Below are 19,182 nucleotides of genomic sequence, written 5' to 3' on the forward strand. Positions count from 1 at the left end.
CTGTTGAAAGTTGAAAAATCATGGCCCAGAAGAAGGTTATATTCTTGCCTTTCCTTTGGCCATTTAGCTTCGAAATTTCGGCAGATGATAGATGATACATTAGACTACAAAATTATGCAAAAAACAGAAAACCGATAGTTGTGACCGATTTTGATGATCTGATTTCAAACTCGATTTTCTCGGCTCAGCCATCAGCGACTTTAGGATCCTTTTGTTGTAGCGGGTCACATATATCAGCTATGCTATTCATCATCACCACCGTTATCATAATCTCTGAAATTGTGATTTATACACCATTTTAATGAAATCAGCCAAGGAGCAGTCCATTTACAGTATGTACTTACCTGTAGACGTATGGCCCTCTCTCTTTCACGACTGGCTTAGCACCAGCCTTGAATTCCTCTGGGTTTTGGATGTCAAAGAAATAGTAGGACTGGAACATGGGGATGTTGGGAGTTACCCATTCACTAAATAGGGGTGAGGATGGATCAAGCACCATCATCTGAAGTACCGGTAAATGAAAAGAGACAGATTAAAGAAAGATGGGAGTAAAACATATTGCATGTGTAAATAACAGTCTTGTATCTGCGGCTACACTCTCCATTTATTGCACAGCACTGACCAAAGTTAAACAATTAAAACAGCATAAATAACTGGTTATGTCATCATTTCAGTGCATATACATTCATCATTATCACATAGTCCACAGTTCGAAAAGAGCAAAGCTGAAGCATCAGATTTGTAACATATATGTAGAAACCTCAACAGATCTAAAGTACTGAAAATCTGAACCACTTGAACACTCACAGGTCTGCAAATATTGTTTTCATTGAGCAACTTGTCTTGGTGAAGCTACAATCAAATTGTAGAACAGATTAGACACATGGTGATCACTCACCATAATCAAACATCACACTCCCACCCGACGCTATTCAATTCAAATGTCTCTCATGTTTCACTGAAAATTATTGAAAATTTTCAAAGTTCTACTACCTGCATACCTTTCCTCCCCATATCAGGGCAATTACCCCCCATGAGGACAACTACACCTGGCTAAATACTGGTCTGTGATAAGGTTAGAGTAAAGATTAAGGTTAGAGTAAAGATTAGGGTTAGGGTCAGTCAGGGGAAGGGTCTGGGGTAATTGTCCTAGAGCCTTCTGTCAACGACTGCCTATCAGCCATGGCCTAAAGATGGTATCACAAGCATGACTGTTTTAATGGGAATTCAATAAGAATTTGGCAATCAGTCATCAGTACTTGGAAGAAAAAAAAATAACACTATAATCACAAAGGGAAATGGTTGCTTAAATGAACATACTTTAATAAAAAAAAACACACACAAATGCAGATTCTAAAGCAAATATCAAAAATCTAATGCTTCCAACAAAATTACTGAAATTTTACAGAGAAGCCTGGAAATGATAGTACATGTAATACAAACAAACGAACAAACAAACAAACAAAAAACATTGGTGGGCCTGGAGGCACAGAACTTACCTTATCAATGACATACTTGTAGATTTCACTCATTATAAATGGCAAGAGCAGCAATCCCCCCAGCACCAGAAAGAGAGCCAGGATGATGAGGATACTATGGCAGGCCACACACTTGGCTGTCATGCTGACACAACGGCGCTTCCCCGAAAACTGAGAGCTTTCGGTCGGACTCTTCGGTAGAAGTAGATCCTCCTCGCTGCCTGCCCCTGAAGCCTGGCTAACTGGCGTCATGGTGGTGAGTACAATGTACACAGCGTTATCGGGCCTATTGGTCGTGTAATCCAAAAAGCAATCACGGTTGGTCCACAGATGGAGGTCTCTCTAATTTTCTTCAGTCACCCTGATTTGGACAATGACAAATAAATAAACATTTACAGTGAGCCAAGTTCATCACGTAATGTCTCGTCTATTTGACTTCCTGGCTATGCTGTCAACAGTAAATCAAAGTGAAGAGCATGTGGTAGGTAAACAAGGACATCCCCCCCCCCCCCCCCCCCCCCCCCCCCCCCCATGGGAAGACTGCGATAAACGATCCAGGCAGACAATAATATCAAACATCAAAGATAAAAGGCAAGGCATATGCTGGTTCTTCCAACATCTGTCATTGTCCTGAAGGAGAGCATGATACGATTAATATGAACTGGTTTGGAAGAAATATTGGACTTTGTTCATACTTTCAAATTTTGGCAACCTCTGACCTTGAACCTTTGAAATTTACTTGTAATTTTGGTCAACTAATTGCTTATTCAGTTTTGTTTTTTTGTTTTTTGACACAATATTTGCCAATACTAGACATTCCAAGCTCAAATTTTTGGCTTAAAAATGACATAGTTAGCCAAGAACAGTGACCTTTCACCTTATCCTACACTTAAAGTTACTACCCCATGTTCAATGTTCAAACAAATATCTGCCACTTCATTTCTACCCTTACAGTATCACTAGACTTTCTAAGCTGAAGTAGTGGCTTGAAATAACAGTTTCTCTAAAGTACAGTGACCCTGACCTATCAAAACTACTGTACCACTAGACATTCCAAGATGGAATTAAAATGCCAGTTTTAGTCAAAGTTCAGTGACTTTTCTCCTCTGGTTTTCAGGTATTTTTGCCCCAAATGTGACATAATTCCAAGATGCCTCCAGGCCAGTCCTGTATTAGGTATCTTGTGGAGTGGGTCAGCTTAAGTTGGATAACGTATGATCTGGGCTGCATCTCTTAACCCGTTGAGGACAGGCTTTATACAACAGTCATTTCCCATAGACCTCTGCCCGAGTATACTCGGGACTCGTCCTCAATGGGTTAAAGTACACAAACAGTATGCAAGAACAATTTTTACATGTATGCTTATTGCATAGAGCTAGCAACTGTACATACAGTACCTAATACTCGTGCTATGCAGAGTTTTTTGGAGCTATCATGCCACTTATCACGCAATGTTCAAAACACACCTACAGTATGTACACGTACGAACGAGCAGTGTTGACTTTGGCTTTTGCTTTGTCTGCCATCTTTGTGTATCTTTTTAATTTCTATGACGCCATTTGAAATTCACGCAGATGGAACACTCATCTCGGAACAATCATCTAAGAAATTTGTGGTAATGACAGTCCCTGAGCTGAAAACATATATTGGACTGAGAGAGGGAGGACTAGGATCCTTCCCACGGAAAATGCAAACGTTTGCATAGAGGACATGACAATGTACTTAGCGCCCTCTATAGCCCTACCATGGGCAATTTCAAAGCCTAAGCAGCATTTTGAGATTATAGAAATACTTAAAAACTACAAACTTTGTCCTATACTCCAGAATTGGGAAGAGTTCTAAAAAGTGTCAAATATGAATGAGCACTTCATCAACATTTCATTTTTCTGGCACCATGGTATAATCATGAAATAAGGAGAAAAACTACACAATACATGATTTATTTTTTAACAAATGATTCCCTGACACAACCCATGCTTTAGGAGGATTCACAGGCCCAATATCGTACTAGGTTCTTAACTCCCAACAACCTTGGACTACCTGTATCACTAAAATGGAAACCCACGAAGTACATACATGTACATTCCAACAATAATAGTCACAGATTTCACAATGAAGGTACTCAGACAAAGGATGTGGATGGGACTGAACTCAAAACTTCACTTCCTGGATTCATCACACTATCACAAAAAACAAAAAACAAAAAGAAAAATCACTACAAGACTAAAGTCAGGACTGCTATTCAGACATAGGCATTCTTTCTATGATCTCAGACGAGCCAAGAACACCTTATTTCCTAAAGAGTCGTCTTGCTAGCTCTTAAAAGCAAGTAATCTATGATATGCATCTTCACTGGCCAAAGCATTCCACAGTACCTCAGTCCTCCTACTTCTGAAGAGCAGGAGGTCATGTACCTTCACCCCTAAAGATAAGTGCTTTCTCTTGCCAACACCTTAGAAGAGGGGGAAGTCCAAGATAACGCACAAGTTATGCATAGTGGTAGGACATTTCAGTGTAAATGGCCTTTGATAAAATTGAACTTCATCATGGTGATTGATACTGGGAGAAGAATAATCATGTAAAAAATGGCATCAAATGACCTTGACAATCATACTTCAGAAGAGACAATATGTGCTGTAACATACGGAACCAAAAAAACAAAATCACTTTCTTAAACTTTTTTTCCCAACCTGAAAATCCTCTGAAAGTATTCTATTTTACAACTTGTAACTAAGAATGATTGAAGTCACAGCACTCAAGTTTATCGAAAGTAAGTTTCATGTCATAGGAAAAAAGCTTTAATTGCAAGCTCTAATTAAAGAGAGATACAACATGTTACGTATGGGACATTTTTTACCGTATTCGTGGTGTGTGGACAACCATATTTATAGGTACCGATATTTAATGTAATTACAGAAGTACACTGCAAATTATTGAAATATTGATGCAGATTGTCACCAAAAAAAATCAAAGAATATTTGTTATCATAATCATATGCAGTTATATTTCACGTTTTTATAACAAACCCCAGTATGTACTGTATGCTCATGATCTTTACCGTAGTTACTACTAAAACATGGAATAGTCATGTGTTTATTTTAATCGATGAAGGCCAGTTTGGCATTCACTTGCAAGAAAAAACAGCCCAACACAAGAAACATTAATTTGTGCAGTAAGTACTGCACAGAACCTAGTAAGTAGTCTACGTACTGGTAGTACATACATGTATATGACACCTATCTAGCAAGCAGGAGATTCAAGTCAAGCATCAAGAATGTATGTCCACGATTTTTATCAAAGCTAAGTAAAAGCACTGAATAATTTGTGTTTATTTCACCTGAATGAAGGACAATTTGTTCATCATACATTTGCATAGTAATTTTTTTTCCTTCATGGAAAATTCTGAAACTTCAGCTCATTAGCTTCAAAATGATACCAAACATGTCAATATTGAGCAAATATGAAATTTTGTATTCACAGGGGACCTTGGCCTTAGACTTGCCCAAATGTAGGCCAAGCAATTGCACTGAATGCCATGTACAGTGCACTCCCGTTATAACGAAATGCTCGGGACCGGCAGTTTTCTTTCATTATAACGAAATTTCGTTATAACCGAACAAATAGAATATATAACGAAAACAAGGAAGCCAAGCATATATGATATTCTGTTTGTTGAATACTCGTCATACACTGAAAATAAAACAAATAGTTATTCAATTTCAGATTATTGTATTACAATAACGCAAGTTCCCCTCGAAACTGCGTGTGACACACCAAGTGAACACACAGTGATGTGACGCATTCGCCCATGCAGTGACGCAGCTATAAATGCTTGTTCCGCTACGTATTTTCGAAAGCGATCCTCAGTTCGTTATAACGGAGCACATTTCTTTTGTTTTTCTTTGTCAGTGGTGTTCGGAAAAGACTTCGTTATAACGTAAATTTCGTTATAACCGTGTTCGTTATAAGCGAATTTTGTAACATAGACTTTAATGGCGATAATTTTGGGACCAGAAGTTTTACTTCGTTATAACAAAATTTCGTTATAACCGTGTTCGTTGTAATGGGAGTGCACTGTAGTAGCCCTATCAGAAAAAAACAAACAACTAAATTGTAAACTATTGAATTCCTGCTGAAATGGCAAATCTTTGTGATAAGCAATCGCCGTTTGTTTGTATGTTTGTTTTTTACCCATCTACCAAAAACATGATAGGTGGAAACTTACTGAATAAATTTGTAGGATGCATGTATTTTCATTTGACCTACACTGTATCATGTGTACATTTGTCTGCATTGTGTTTATTCATGATATGAGTGATAATGTCAATGATAATGACTACAAATTTCAATTTACTCCAATGTCCTGGCACTCACCGTTTTTGACCTTCATGACTGATAAGCTACAATCTCTGGGTAAGTTGCTCAATGAATGATCATAACCCCGGTTCACCGAGACTGGTACCAATACCTATACTGAGGTGGTGCCCCACTTTTTTTTTACCCCGGAAGTGGCACAAGGAAAAAAATCATATGAAACCTTTAGCGCGGTAAGGCCTTTTTTTTTTTTTTTTTGGAACAATAGATAACATGTGTACAAAAAATGGGTATAAACACACTTGAAGCAACAGAACAAAGCACTGAAAAATAAGGCATAAGAAAGTAATAAAGGAGAGAAAAAACAAAAAAACCAACAAAAAACAAAAAACGCAGTCACAGTTAAATAAAGATATATGCTGACCCGCGGGTATCCACTATGGCCTTTTTGTGTTTTTGCTTGTTAGCTGAAGAAACCTGGAAGTGGCACCCAATGTTGTGCTCATGACACCTGGAAGTGCCCCCCCCCCCCACCCCACTTTTGAAAATGTGGCACTGGCCATGTTATGTCTTGGCACTGATGCCAGCAGTGAGCTAAAAAAAGAGGTGAGCAAATTTCTCTTTTTCAGTGTTGTGGGTCAAACTTTCTTGAAACAAAGCAGGTTATGTAAATTACTGATACTTGTTAATACTTTTTTGTTTAGGTACATTTGTATGGTTACACTGTACATAATGAGTTTATAAATATTGTGTACATTGCAAATCAAATGTCTTCATCAGCAGTCCCATTATGTACTGTTGGCTAAAGGCCCGGTCACACTGCCCAAAAGTCGCGTAAATCATGTAAGAAATTTGAGGCTTATACGATACATGCGCGAATTGCACATTTCATGAGTTTGTCTGACGTGGAACCTTCGTAGTTGTCCGCCGATGTGCACCGGATCGGCACTTTGCGCGTTTCCAGGTTTGAGCAGCTCAAAACGCGGCTTCGCATAAAGTTTACGCAGTATTGCGCTATTTTACATAATTTTTGCGTAGTTTGCGTAGTTCTTACGAAAACAATGCGCTAAATATGCATGGAATATCAGTGATCGTTCGCAAAAATGTTGTCACTATCGCGTTCATGCCTGAATCATGCGCGATTCATACTCAGTTCATTAGTGATAATGTGCAGATTATGCGTGGTTTTCTGTGGACCTCAGTCGTTGCACCCAACCATGTATTCGCCCTGTTTGGGGCCTTTGCGTGCCTATGAGCTGAAAGTGCATGGTTTGGAAGTGATTTTTGCGTGATCTTTACGTAGTTCTTGTGCAATTCATCGCTGATTTTCATTGCGTAAATAAGCAAAAATTCTCAACGAACAAGCACGCACAACCAAATTTTTTTCGTGATTCATGCGTTTACACAACTTTTGGGCAGTGTGACCGGCCCTTTAGACAAGTTCAACACTCTACATACCATTAAATTGCCCTCTTTGAACTGCTCTGTTATTTATCATCTCTTCTACACAGTTCCCATCCCCATTTCCATCCTTGGCTACAGATACAATGAATGTTGGTTTCTTACAAGTGGCTTCAACACATACAAGATTTTTCCCTCTGCCTCAAACAGGCTCTAACAAGTACAGTCTATTGAGAACAATCACGCTAAACAATATTGGAATTCCATTCAGTCAAAGAACAAGTACAGTCTATCGAGAACAATCATGCTAAACAATATTGGAATTCCATTCAGTCAAGAACAAACCGCAGACAGTATAGTCTGCTGGGTAGGACACTCCTACCAGGGCATCAAACATTTACATTGTAGCTAGAATTAAAGGGGCGGTATAGTTTTGGTTTAAGTCAGAATTTAGCTTTTAACATTTTGCAAGATATTAGAGACTACCCTATGAAATATTAAAGAGCATACAATTCTAAGGGGAAATGAAAGTTCATCTGATGAAAATCGGTTTTAAAATGACTGAGATATCCAAACACAAGGTAAAACAAAGTGATTCTCATAAAACTTGTGGCCTGTCACATTTTATTATGATCGCTTTGTTGGATATCTCGGTCATTTCAAGACCTATTTCACCATATAAGCTTTAAATTCCTCTAAGAATTATATGATCTTTCTTATTTCACTCGAAGGTTTCTCATTATCTCACAAACACACACACACATACACACAGACACAAAGATGGAAACCTGCAGCTCCATCTAAACCAAAACTGTACCAGCTCTTTACTGTGTGTGTTGTTGTTGTTTTTTTTTTCAATTGAGAGCAATGAGGGTGAATAGGATCACCATAGCATGTCATGCATGTAGACAACAGATGAAAGGAAGCAGTCACTTCCCACCTAACAAAAAATTCCCTGAAGCAAGACTGTACATGTATGTGAGAATTATACAATTTTTTTTTTGTCTTGCACTCACCTTCAGTATTGCATGTTCACCTTCCATGCATTCTTACAGACTCTCACCTGCTAACATTAGAAACTTGGGGCGAGGGGCAGCTTTGAGTGCTGCGGGCATGGTGTCCCTTTACATATTCCATCACACTGGTAAAAGTATCTGCTAAGTGTACACTGTACAATTGTACTTTATAGAAAGTTGGACTATGCAGTTTGGAGAAAAAAAAGAAGACTTCAACTCTATTACTTCTGATTCTAGAGAAGATTATTATTGAGTATTCCTTAATTTAGGATGTTTGGGCGCCTGGGGTCCCCAAGGAAAGCTACTTGCCAAGTTTGGTGAAAATCCATTATGTCGTTTACAGCAACAAGATGAAAATGTACAAGTTAGGTCCGCATTTTATAGGGGGGGGGGAGGGAGGGATCCAAATGCGGACCTAAATTGCGGACTTAAAAGGGGGGGGGCAGCCCTGGATCTGCAATGAACAAACTTGGAACTACAGTCGTCAATGTAAAAACTCATGGTATTAACTTTGCTTTATCACTTCTGGTTCTAAAGAAGAAGATTTGTAAATATTCCTTTTTTTTCCAAGAGGAGCATGGTGCCCAGTTGAACAAATTGAGATCTTAATCCCCTGGCATGCTACTTGTCAAGTTTGGTGAATATTCATCACTTGGGGTTTCAAGATGAATATGAACATGTAGAAAATTTAAGTCCCCATTTGGACCCATCCCACCCTACTCCCCTGGGTCCCAAGGGGGCGGGGGCAACCCTGATTCTGCCATAAACAAACCTGAAACAACAGTCATCAATATATTGACTCAATGTTACTCTAAAACTTAGCTCGATCACTTCTGGTTCTAAAAAAACAAAAAAAAATCTTTAAAGATTCCTCATGGGGGTGGGGGGGGGTGATGGGGGACATGGTGCCCATTTGAAGGAATTGAAATTCTGTCCCCCTAGGGATGCTACCTGCGAAGTTTGGTGAAAATTCATCAGAGAGTTTTCAAGAAAAAGATGAAAATGTACAATTTTTGCCCCATTAAGAACCCTCCCCTGGGTCATAAGGGGGGCACAAGTATACCATGGACAAACTTGAAGCTACAGTCATCAATGTACTAACTCATAATGTTAACTAAGCTCTATCACTTCTGGCTCTAGCAAAGAAGATTTTTTGAAGATTCCTTAATTTTGTGGCATTTGGGGACCCCTGGGGACCCCCAGGTGGGGCATGGTGCCTATTTGACGAAATTGAGATCCAATCCCCTGCTATCTGTCAAGTTTGGTGAAAATCGGTCATGGGGTTTTTAAGAAGAAGATGAAAATGTAAAAAAGTTTCCGCACGATGCACAACACATAACGCATGCCGGACGAAGAGCGATCGCAACAACTTACTTAAGCCTTCAGCTCAGGTGAGTAAAAAACATGATATAGGTACTGTATTCATGTACATTGGTTCTTTTCATACTGACTGGCACCAGTCATAGATCTGTCATACCAGCTCCAGAGTCAGTGTGAGACATGTGCTCAACCATTACGGAAATATGGTAAACAATACCTGTAGTAATTGTTTTCTACAGTGAAGACAGAGTGCATACTTTAATACCCTAAAACTGAATCTGCACATATACATGTAAAACAGTGCAGAGTACTGTATGCTACAGCTATAAATCTTACTGGGCTACTGTAAAAGCTGTTATTTTCACGAAGGTTTAATTTTTGCAAATTTCACAAATCACAGTTGGATCGCAAATATAACAACACGCAAAGATGTCTCCATGCACTTGGGTAATAGCGCATAACTTTAGGCGACGGCGTCAATTCGCGAAAACAACATCTCACAAAAACATTTAAGGCCTCCTCATTCGCGAAAATATCTGTATGCGAAAATAACAGCATATTATATAGGACTTTATCAGGTCCGCCGATACGGTGCAATTAACTCCATGATAAGAAGCGAAAGCTTTCAAATTTGTAACGGTAATGGAAGCACTGTGCGAAGTGAAGGACGAAAAAATCTCGAAAGTTCACCTCCTCGTACATTGTTACTCCCTTATTTTACCACCAAATCCCTTGAAACTTCACATTATGTCATCATTCATATGATTTTTGGGCGAAAATGCTAATGTATCTTTCGAAATATTTCTATTTTTCTGTTTGAGTCAATCAAGGGAAAGGGTTAGGTCATTTCCTGACACAAGTCTGCTACGGCATGAATATACTGTATGCATTTGATTAACATATTGCTCGTCTGTATACCTGCAAAGTTTCGTGTTTGTGCAATAAGGAGTTAGGTAAAAATCAGAGCAAATAGACAACCAAGTTTGAAAAAATACTGGACATGAACAACTAGATCATCCTTCTGCGCATGCATTCTCTACTGGTCAGCGCACGCTTTATAGCTAATCAGCAGTGTCAGGTTTGGGGACACAGTTCAGTCTCACTGTTCAGTCCACAGGGCGGAGGGCACGAACCCTGCAATGTGCTTCAACTGTTCAACGCAGCACAGAAACCAATACATTGGATTGCGCAACACTTACGCTATAGATTTTACGATGGGCCATATTTTAAAATGACGGTGATCTCAATTTTTTCCCGTCATAACCGTGCGAGAAATAGAAAAGTCAGAAATAGAAAAGTCAGAAAACAGAAAAGATATTTGGAACAGAGTATGGGCATACTACCACAAGCCATATATATAATTCTTGGGCAATAAAGAAAATGTGAGAAAATAACGCTTTTTTAAAGACGAAATTTTCTTTCTTGGAAGCCAAGTTTCACCATTAATTTCACAGGTTTATCCTCAATACAACCCAAAATAACTCACATTGTGAGTTAGAGAATAGTTTCTCCTTCAATTTGCTGTATAGATTTTATCATTTGATGGCTTCTGAGGCGAGATATTGCGATTGTCCTGCAACACTTCCCCAGCAGTTTTGTGTAAGTTCCCCCCCCCCCCTGATGAAAGTTGAAATATCACCAAATCTTGCCTTCAATACATCAATAGCTGGGGCTTCCTTCATATTTGTTGGTATTTTACATTAGCACAGTTATTTTACAATAGCACAGTTAGCACATGTCCCCATGAATGCTTACAGCAAAGAAATGTACTCCAGTCAGCCTTGTGGTACCATATATGCCTCACATCCTTACTGGCTGAGAGACAGGTGCCATCGCTGAACATTTGAATTCATACCAAGATAATCAGTTCCATGACATTTGCTCCTGCGACATTTGCTCTCATGAAATATCTGCACAGTAAGCCAAACATAAATTCTACCCACACCCACAACCCTAACCATAATCATAATCCTTAAATATCAAATTATTAACCCTAACTAGGCCCCTCCACATTCCGTGTAAAAAGCTGTCGCCGCAATGTTCAAATACTTATTTTCTTTTGAGTCTCCTGCATCTTTTGGCACCAAATTTGCGACGCCCGGACAAGCGGTTCCTAAGTTACACATAAATATGTACATAATATGCATGTCAGACCAAAAATTGCTCAAAATCATGAATTCTGAAATACTATTCAATGCAAACTGTGATTCAGTCAAATTTCATAAAAGCACATGATTATTTTGCAGTTTTACTGATTAAAATCCATTCATAACAATTTTCATGTGCAGAACAATGTCACAGACAATTAAAAAAAACAATAAAAAACAAAGAAAAACCAAAGAGTAAAAAAAACAACAACTCAGAAATTAAAAAACAATCAAATACTTAGAATTTTTTCTCATGGCACAATCTTTCATCTACAGTGTATATTTGCTAGGGACACTTTAAAGAATATTTACACACAAAAGATGTGCCTGTTTAGACAGGTTGGTGATTTATACAGCAAATAGTCTAATTTCATGCAACATTATGGATAAATTAGCATAATCTTTTTTTTTTTTGGAAAAATCAACTTTATAGCTTCTTAGATTACATCACAGGCAATGTGTGTGCTGATTTTCGTTGCCATCACACATTCAATTGCCGAGATCTGGATGGGGGCCTGGGAAGCCTACTTGTACCTAAACAGCCCAGCCTAGAATAGGGTTAAAACCAACCCTATCACAACCCCAAATACTCTAACCCTTGGTCCTTGGAGAAAATTAAATCAGAGCAATTATCATGAAATATCTGCAAGCTAAGCCAAACATAAACTCCACCCACATATATAACCCTATCAATGTAACCATAATCATAATCCTCACATCAAATTAAACATAAAACCCTATCACACCCCTATAAACTTTTGACCCTGAGTCCTTGGACAAAATAAGATCGGAGCAATTGTCGCAAAAGCAGATGTCAGGCCACCCAAGATAAAATAAAAGGGAGGTGGTATGTTGAGCCTTTATAGGGCAGCATGAAGATGTAAGAATTGTAACACTCAGTCCGTTTTCATTGTATTCAAATTCATGCATTGTTATATTTCCTCTTTTTTTCAATTACCAATCACACTCAGACCACATGTTCTTATTGACTATAGGTCTATTCAAATACTCCTGGGAATTAAAGCATTCTCCATTCAATTCTGGTTCTGTGTCTATACTTACTTCTGCATAATGTGAATATTTTTTTTTTTTGCTATTGAAATTATGCAAGAAATTTTTTAACCCTTTATTTGTTTGTTTGTTTTTATTTTTCTACACCCACCAAGCTCTCTTGCCTTATGTGATGTCATCAACAGCAAGGTCAGCTGATACAAGTCTAATAGCATTTTACAGTGTGCATCTTGCCATGACGAAGATAGAAAAACAGGTTTTACATTAGTCTTCCACCCCATTTCTGACCATACTTTCCCTCCCGGAATAATATCCACATTCACTAACATGCCATCATGCAACTTTCTGAGGTGTTTGAGACTTATCTCACTGTTGTGAGTGCAGTCATTGCTCAAAGGGTGCATTCAAGTGCTCGTCCCCCTTTGATTTTTTCCTTTATTTTCCAATAAAAAAGAAAACAAAAGAAAATATTAAAGGGGGGTGCACTGGGCGGCACCCTCTTTCTGATTTAAAAAAATAATAATAAAAGTCTGCATGAAATCGTATAATGACCGACATAATACAAAAATCTCCCTACTGTGGGAGGGGGGACCACCCCCTTGTCAGCCGATTGAAGTGGTAGCAGAAAAATTGCACTTTGCAAGCTTCCCCCCCCCCCCCTTTTTTTTTTCTTTTTTGCTTGTCAGCTGACAAAACCTAGTAGTGGCAGGACAAATATAAACTGGGCCCCCCTCCCCCTTTCAAAAACACAGCACTGGCCCTGGCTCAGGCTCGGTCCCGGTCCCTACGCTCCCTTGCTTTGCCCCCCTTATGGAATTCCTGGATCCGGACCCCTGTTATTACAGACCTTGGTGATGTCATTTAGGGGTGCACTTTTGAGTAGTCTAGCTCCGATGTGTCTGGATGAGGATTGGTAACACATTGTGTCTGAGCACCCCCCCCCCCCTTCCTAGGAACTACATCACCATTTTAATGACAGTATGTAGAACACAGTATGGCGAATAACATGACCTCTTCTACTGCTCATTGGGCCGAGTCAGAATTAGCCAAATTAATATGTAAAGAAATATTATACAACAAATATTTGGTATTAAATCACATAGATAAAATGCGGTACATGACAGAAAATCTGTCAGCTTCACAGCTGATACAACTGACAATTTTTTTCGCCCTGCTTTACAACTTTTGTGTTATTTGTCTGTTTTTCCACTTTTGTTGAGCAAGTTCATCACAAACAAAAATGCTAAATAATCATCCAGCTACACAAACTTGTTTTAAAAAGTATTTTGAATTCATTCACAAAAGTTATGTATGGATACTCAATCTGAGTGTTACTGCATGATTAGCATCCCATGTGAATCCAATTATCAACTTTTACATCCACCCTTTGTATCATCACCTTATGTATTCTTTCCCCTGAGGGTATGATCACTGGGTATACACACAGTGCGTAATTTTTCACAAAATAAATCTATTGATTCAATTCCTCAAGCAACTGCTCTGATGACTGCTGGCCAAACATGATAAATTACATTGTGTGGCTCTGGCAAAACAACTACATTAGTAGTTTCTCGTACAATAGTCAACCACCAGATCTCCCATCAGTTCCATGACATTTCTTAGCTCCTGTGACAATTGCTCCCATGAAATATCTGCACGCTAAGCCAAACATAAATTCTACCCACAAACATAACCCGAACCCTAATCCATAATCCTCACATCAACCTAAACCTAAAACCTTCGATCACAACCCTAACCCCCGAGCACTCCTTTGCATTCGGGCTGGTCGCAGTTTATCACAACCCTAACCCTATATAGCCCTTAAAGTCCTTGGAGAAAGTAAGACCGGAGCAATTGTCGCAGGAGCAAATGTTGTGTCACCCTCCCACCACTGTTACGACATCGTACATATGTCAAACTTAGTGTGAATCTGATATTGACCACGCAAATATTTGTACACAACAATCATGTCCCCTTTTTTCGCCTGTGTTACTGAGAGATGGCAGAGATAGATAATAGGTGACATACTGACTCGAGTAGGGTAAATGTCTTATTCCTGAAGTCATTTTAGTGGCCCTTCTTTGGACATTTTCGATTTTCCTTTGCCCACCAAGCTTGAATGGTGACCATATAGCCACAACCTGACCTTATTCCAAGAATCTGTGTCCTTGACAAAGATTACAGAGTTTTATCTACTTCTATGTCGAGTTCTCCAGTAGATTCATCTAGAAGGATGGCCCTGGCCCTCGTGCTGGCACTGGCTGGGCCTTACCTTCGTGCAAACACGAACTGTGTATCCATGTCTAGAGTAGAAGAACTAATAAGTACCACGGTAATCTAGTAGACTAAATGACCATGTTAGACAAATGATCTTCTGACATTCACTTTCATATATGACCAAGCGTTGTGGGACCGGACATGTACATGGAGTCACTTTGAAGGGGAAATCCAATGGTTTAGCAGGTTAATTCTCACGCCGTTTTCTGAGTATGTTGTCTACTATGAGGAGTCTATATCAAGTCTTTGAGGTAAAGGGTGCATATTCTATGTAAAATAGGTAAGTTTTCATGTGCGAACTTAAGTGTCCGGAAACCCAACCCCCCATCATACATGTTGATTACGATGAGGCAGCAATAAAGTAGAATAGAACACATCAGTGAAAGTTTGAGGAAAATCGGACAAAAAAGTTATGAATTTTAAAAGTTTCTGTGCAGTAACTGCTGAGAAGTCTACTAGACCTTCAGTTGATGTAGCCTGACCAGACCGCTGTGCTTCGGCTGCTTGTAGTTACGGTTGATGATGTCACATGCGTAGAACGATATCAAAAGCTCACGTAGTAACATATCCAGCGATCGCAGAACTGAAACTTCAAAAATTCAGAACTTCTGAATGGACTGTCCGATTTTACTCGGTCACTTTCACTAAAATTGCTGCATTCTCTCAATCCACATGTTAATTTAATAAACGTGAACTTGCCCTTTAACGTAAAGAACACCAGAATTAGAAAGCAGTATCTCTCGATATTATCTGCCATCATCTATTAACGTTAGTGTATGATCACCTTTACTTTTACTTTTTAGCCAAAGCCTGAAGAATCTGTTATCACCAATTGGCAAATCAGTGTATTGTATGATCACCGTTACTATTTTGCTATCATTCAACTTAAGAATCTGTATGATAAGTAAATTCAGTTGTCATGAAGAAGATATCGTTTTCACTTTCCCTTCTCAAGTGTAACTACGCTAGGTGCCTATCGCTACGATGTGATAAGTAAACTTTAGAGAAATTCACGCTGCTGTACAGAGAAGTCGCGCTGCGCTGGGCAACACTGGGCATCCGCACAGCATGCAGCACGGCCTCTGCCTGGTCAGGCTAGCGGCTAGTTACCTTTAGAGATCTCCGAGGACGAGGTCAAAGCACATCATGCATGCACCATATCTCAGGTCCTCTCAACTCGGTTCTAGTCGTTGATCGCGTAACGATTTCTTCCAACAATCACTGTAGTGTAGACACAGCTGCAGCAACCAAACCAAAGATCGTGTCCATTGGCTCTACTAGCTCTCTTGTTGTCTAATACACTCTTCGCTCCCCGCCCGTCTGTTTTAGCTCTGTGTGGTCGCTGTACAATACAAGCGTGTCTACTATGTGAGGCCGAGTTCTATTGTGTCACGGCGCGCGTCTGCAAATTTTGTGTGGTATAGTAGACGACTTGGGGGGTAAACGCTGCATTTTTTAGTACTAATGTCCTACTCGGCACAGATGTTCCCTAGGGCAATTGAAAAATTTTCATCTAAAGAGACACTCTGTATCTATGCAAATAAGCCTTAATTTGCATAATTTATGCAGAAATACATATACAAATCATAAAAAATATATGTGCATCCAGCAGAAGTACCTAATTTGGTATAGAGTATTAGTGGAAACAATTCCTGTCACAAAAATTGATTTCATACTATGTAAATAAACATAAAATTTGCATAATTAATGCAAGTTATTGTGCAAAAATCTGCTTTTTTGAGAGAATTTCTCAACTATTAAGCACTGGATCTTGTAGTACAAAGTTTGAACCTGATATGGATGTTCCTTGGGTCAAAAGTAAATGATTCATCTGAAGAGACAAACTGTCTCTATGCAAAAAAAAAAAAACAAACAAAACAAAACAAACAAACAAAAAAACCTGTTATTATCTTTGCATAATATGCATATCAATACCTACACATCTACAGATAATCAGAACAAACAAAAAGCCTTAATGTGACAATGTCTTAAATTGCTTTGAACTTAATATCCAAAAAGCTAATAGAATAAGACAATATTCTCACAAAAACACTTTTCAGTTGCTTAAATTGTTTCCATATTATTTGATTAACGTAGGCATTTTATGCATGAATTATGTAAATAAATACACCAGACGTGAAATTTCAAAACATATTGATCTTTGAAATGATTTTTGCTATCAATTTTCCCTCATTGCATAAATCTTGCAGGGTGGGAAAATAGCAATCGATAGTGACACTCTTTAAATATGATTATGCAAATCTAACAGTAATAGGGCCTACATACTTACATGTATATTATGAACAGATGCAAATCGGAACAATATTGCTTACAAAAAAAAAACCCTTGCAAACAGTACACAACTGAGGTCATGGTTAGAAAATCATTACAATCCCGGAAATCCAGGAATCTCCTACATTTATGTTGAAGTTGTATTTTTTTTCCAGTTTTTGAAATTAATGTATGAATATATTTATAAATGAAGTCAATGGTTGGATGATTATATTGGAATTGTATTTTGTTTTTATGTTTTGAAGTTTGATATGGGCTATGGTGTTAAGGGGTTGGGATCGGGGGTTGAGGGATAATTTTTTAATGATTGTTAAATGTTTCTCAGGGGCAACCTGTGTGGGTTCACATGCCTATGGGCAATAGTAAATATATTTACTTTTGTGTGCCCTGACCCTCATGTAGTCTCCATTCATTTCATTTTCATTTTGTGTAACGTGTACAGTATACAGTGTATAATGTTCATTCTGGTTTTTGTTTCATGTTTGTAAGGTTTATGATATGTATCCTATATTCTTATACCTGGTCGAATAAATAATAATGATAATAATAATAATACAAAAAACACTACCATAGTGAAAGTGTGAATTCTGATTTTCATTGTATTTTGTAGGCAATCAAGCGAATAAGAGGCTTTTTACATCAAACTGATTATAAATTTGTGCAAGTTATGTGGATGCAAGGGTATCTGCATACATTAAGAACTTACAAGCTTGTTAGAAGCAAAGTCTGTTTCTGAAAAAAAAAGAATGTTAACTCAGTATACTATGAGCTACTATGGCATGGAAACTATGCTAGGAAATTTATAAACAATAACATTTTGATAGGGCAATGATATATGCAAAACTTGTCATGTGAACCATAAAGGAGATGTTATATTTTAAGTCGAATAATCTCAGTCTCTGACTTAAAATCAGTCAATTCCAACCATAAATCAAAGCAGAAATAATATGCTCATAGCCATAACAGAGTATATTCGATGGCTTTTACAATTACTAGGATGTGATTTGTCAACAGATCGTCACAGGCTACTGTTTACGAGAATCGTAAATGTCATATTCTCTCTGGTTGTGATTGTTTTCCCTATAGGGATAATGTAATTCCCAGGCGGTCCAAAGAATGTTATATTCCACCACATATCAGCTAATACCTGTATAGATGATCATGACCTACATGATCTTGAACCTTTTTCCCAAAAATGATTACGTTAACTGGTTTAATGTAAAGATGTCAGAGGTTAAATTAAAAGAAATACACAGGTAAAAATGTAAAAGGCAAGAATGTCAGAGGTTATACATGGGTGCATCAAAATTAACTTCCATGCGACCCATACATTAAAATTATATAATGTAATGATGGTGCACCATCATGATGACTATACCATGTCACTGAATTCCATGTCCTTTCCTACTTATCAAGAGGAAACAAAAACACTTGAGAAGGGAGGGCTTAACATTTTTTCGATAACCAACAAAGGTATCACTGTCAGGTAGAACATGCACAATTATGATTTTGTACTAAGTTTCATGATACCTTGATTCACATTCAAGATATGAAAGAAAAAGTGAAATACATTGTATAGTACTTTCATCAGAGCATTGACATTTTGGCAGGAAATTTCTCAGAGAATACCCGTCTAGGTAATACATTGTAGTTGCTCCGCGTATTGGCAGTACTAGATTAATAGCAATGTTCTTGTTTGGTTACACTGAGATTGTGCGTGCTAGTACAGGGGCGTCACCAGCTTTTTTTCAAGGGGGGTGCGTTTTGACACTAAATGTAACGATATTTTTTGGACAGACATTTGGAATATAGGAAGCTCTCAATCCCTATAACTTTTACTGTTTTTTGAGGGAAACCAAGCGGGGAAAGGGCACCGGGGTAGCTAGGATTTCATCTTGGGGGGGGGGGGGGGGGTAGTATGCGAAG

The 19,182-nt window shown here is 38.4% G+C and overlaps 1 protein-coding gene across 1 annotated transcript in view; it reads right to left on the reverse strand.

Annotated features, from left to right (window-relative positions):
• Positions 1-16,288, reverse strand: part of LOC139732751 (scavenger receptor class B member 1-like) — a 50,395-nt gene extending 34,107 nt beyond the window's left edge. Inside the window, exons 1-3 of the mRNA XM_071643599.1 lie at positions 16,075-16,288; positions 1,500-1,839; positions 345-502 (exon numbers count right to left, since the gene is read on the reverse strand). Of these exons, the coding sequence (XP_071499700.1) occupies positions 345-502; positions 1,500-1,730 (389 nt within the window). The 5' untranslated portion in view covers positions 1,731-1,839; positions 16,075-16,288. The remainder of the gene's footprint in view (positions 1-344; positions 503-1,499; positions 1,840-16,074) is intronic.
• Positions 16,289-19,182: the final 2,894 nt, after the last annotated feature.

The sequence above is a fragment of the Diadema antillarum genome, unplaced genomic scaffold (assembly GCF_040938485.1).
Source record: "Diadema antillarum isolate AM-2024a unplaced genomic scaffold, OU_Dant_1.0 seq00000446_RagTag, whole genome shotgun sequence".
Lineage (NCBI taxonomy): Eukaryota > Metazoa > Echinodermata > Echinoidea > Diadematoida > Diadematidae > Diadema > Diadema antillarum.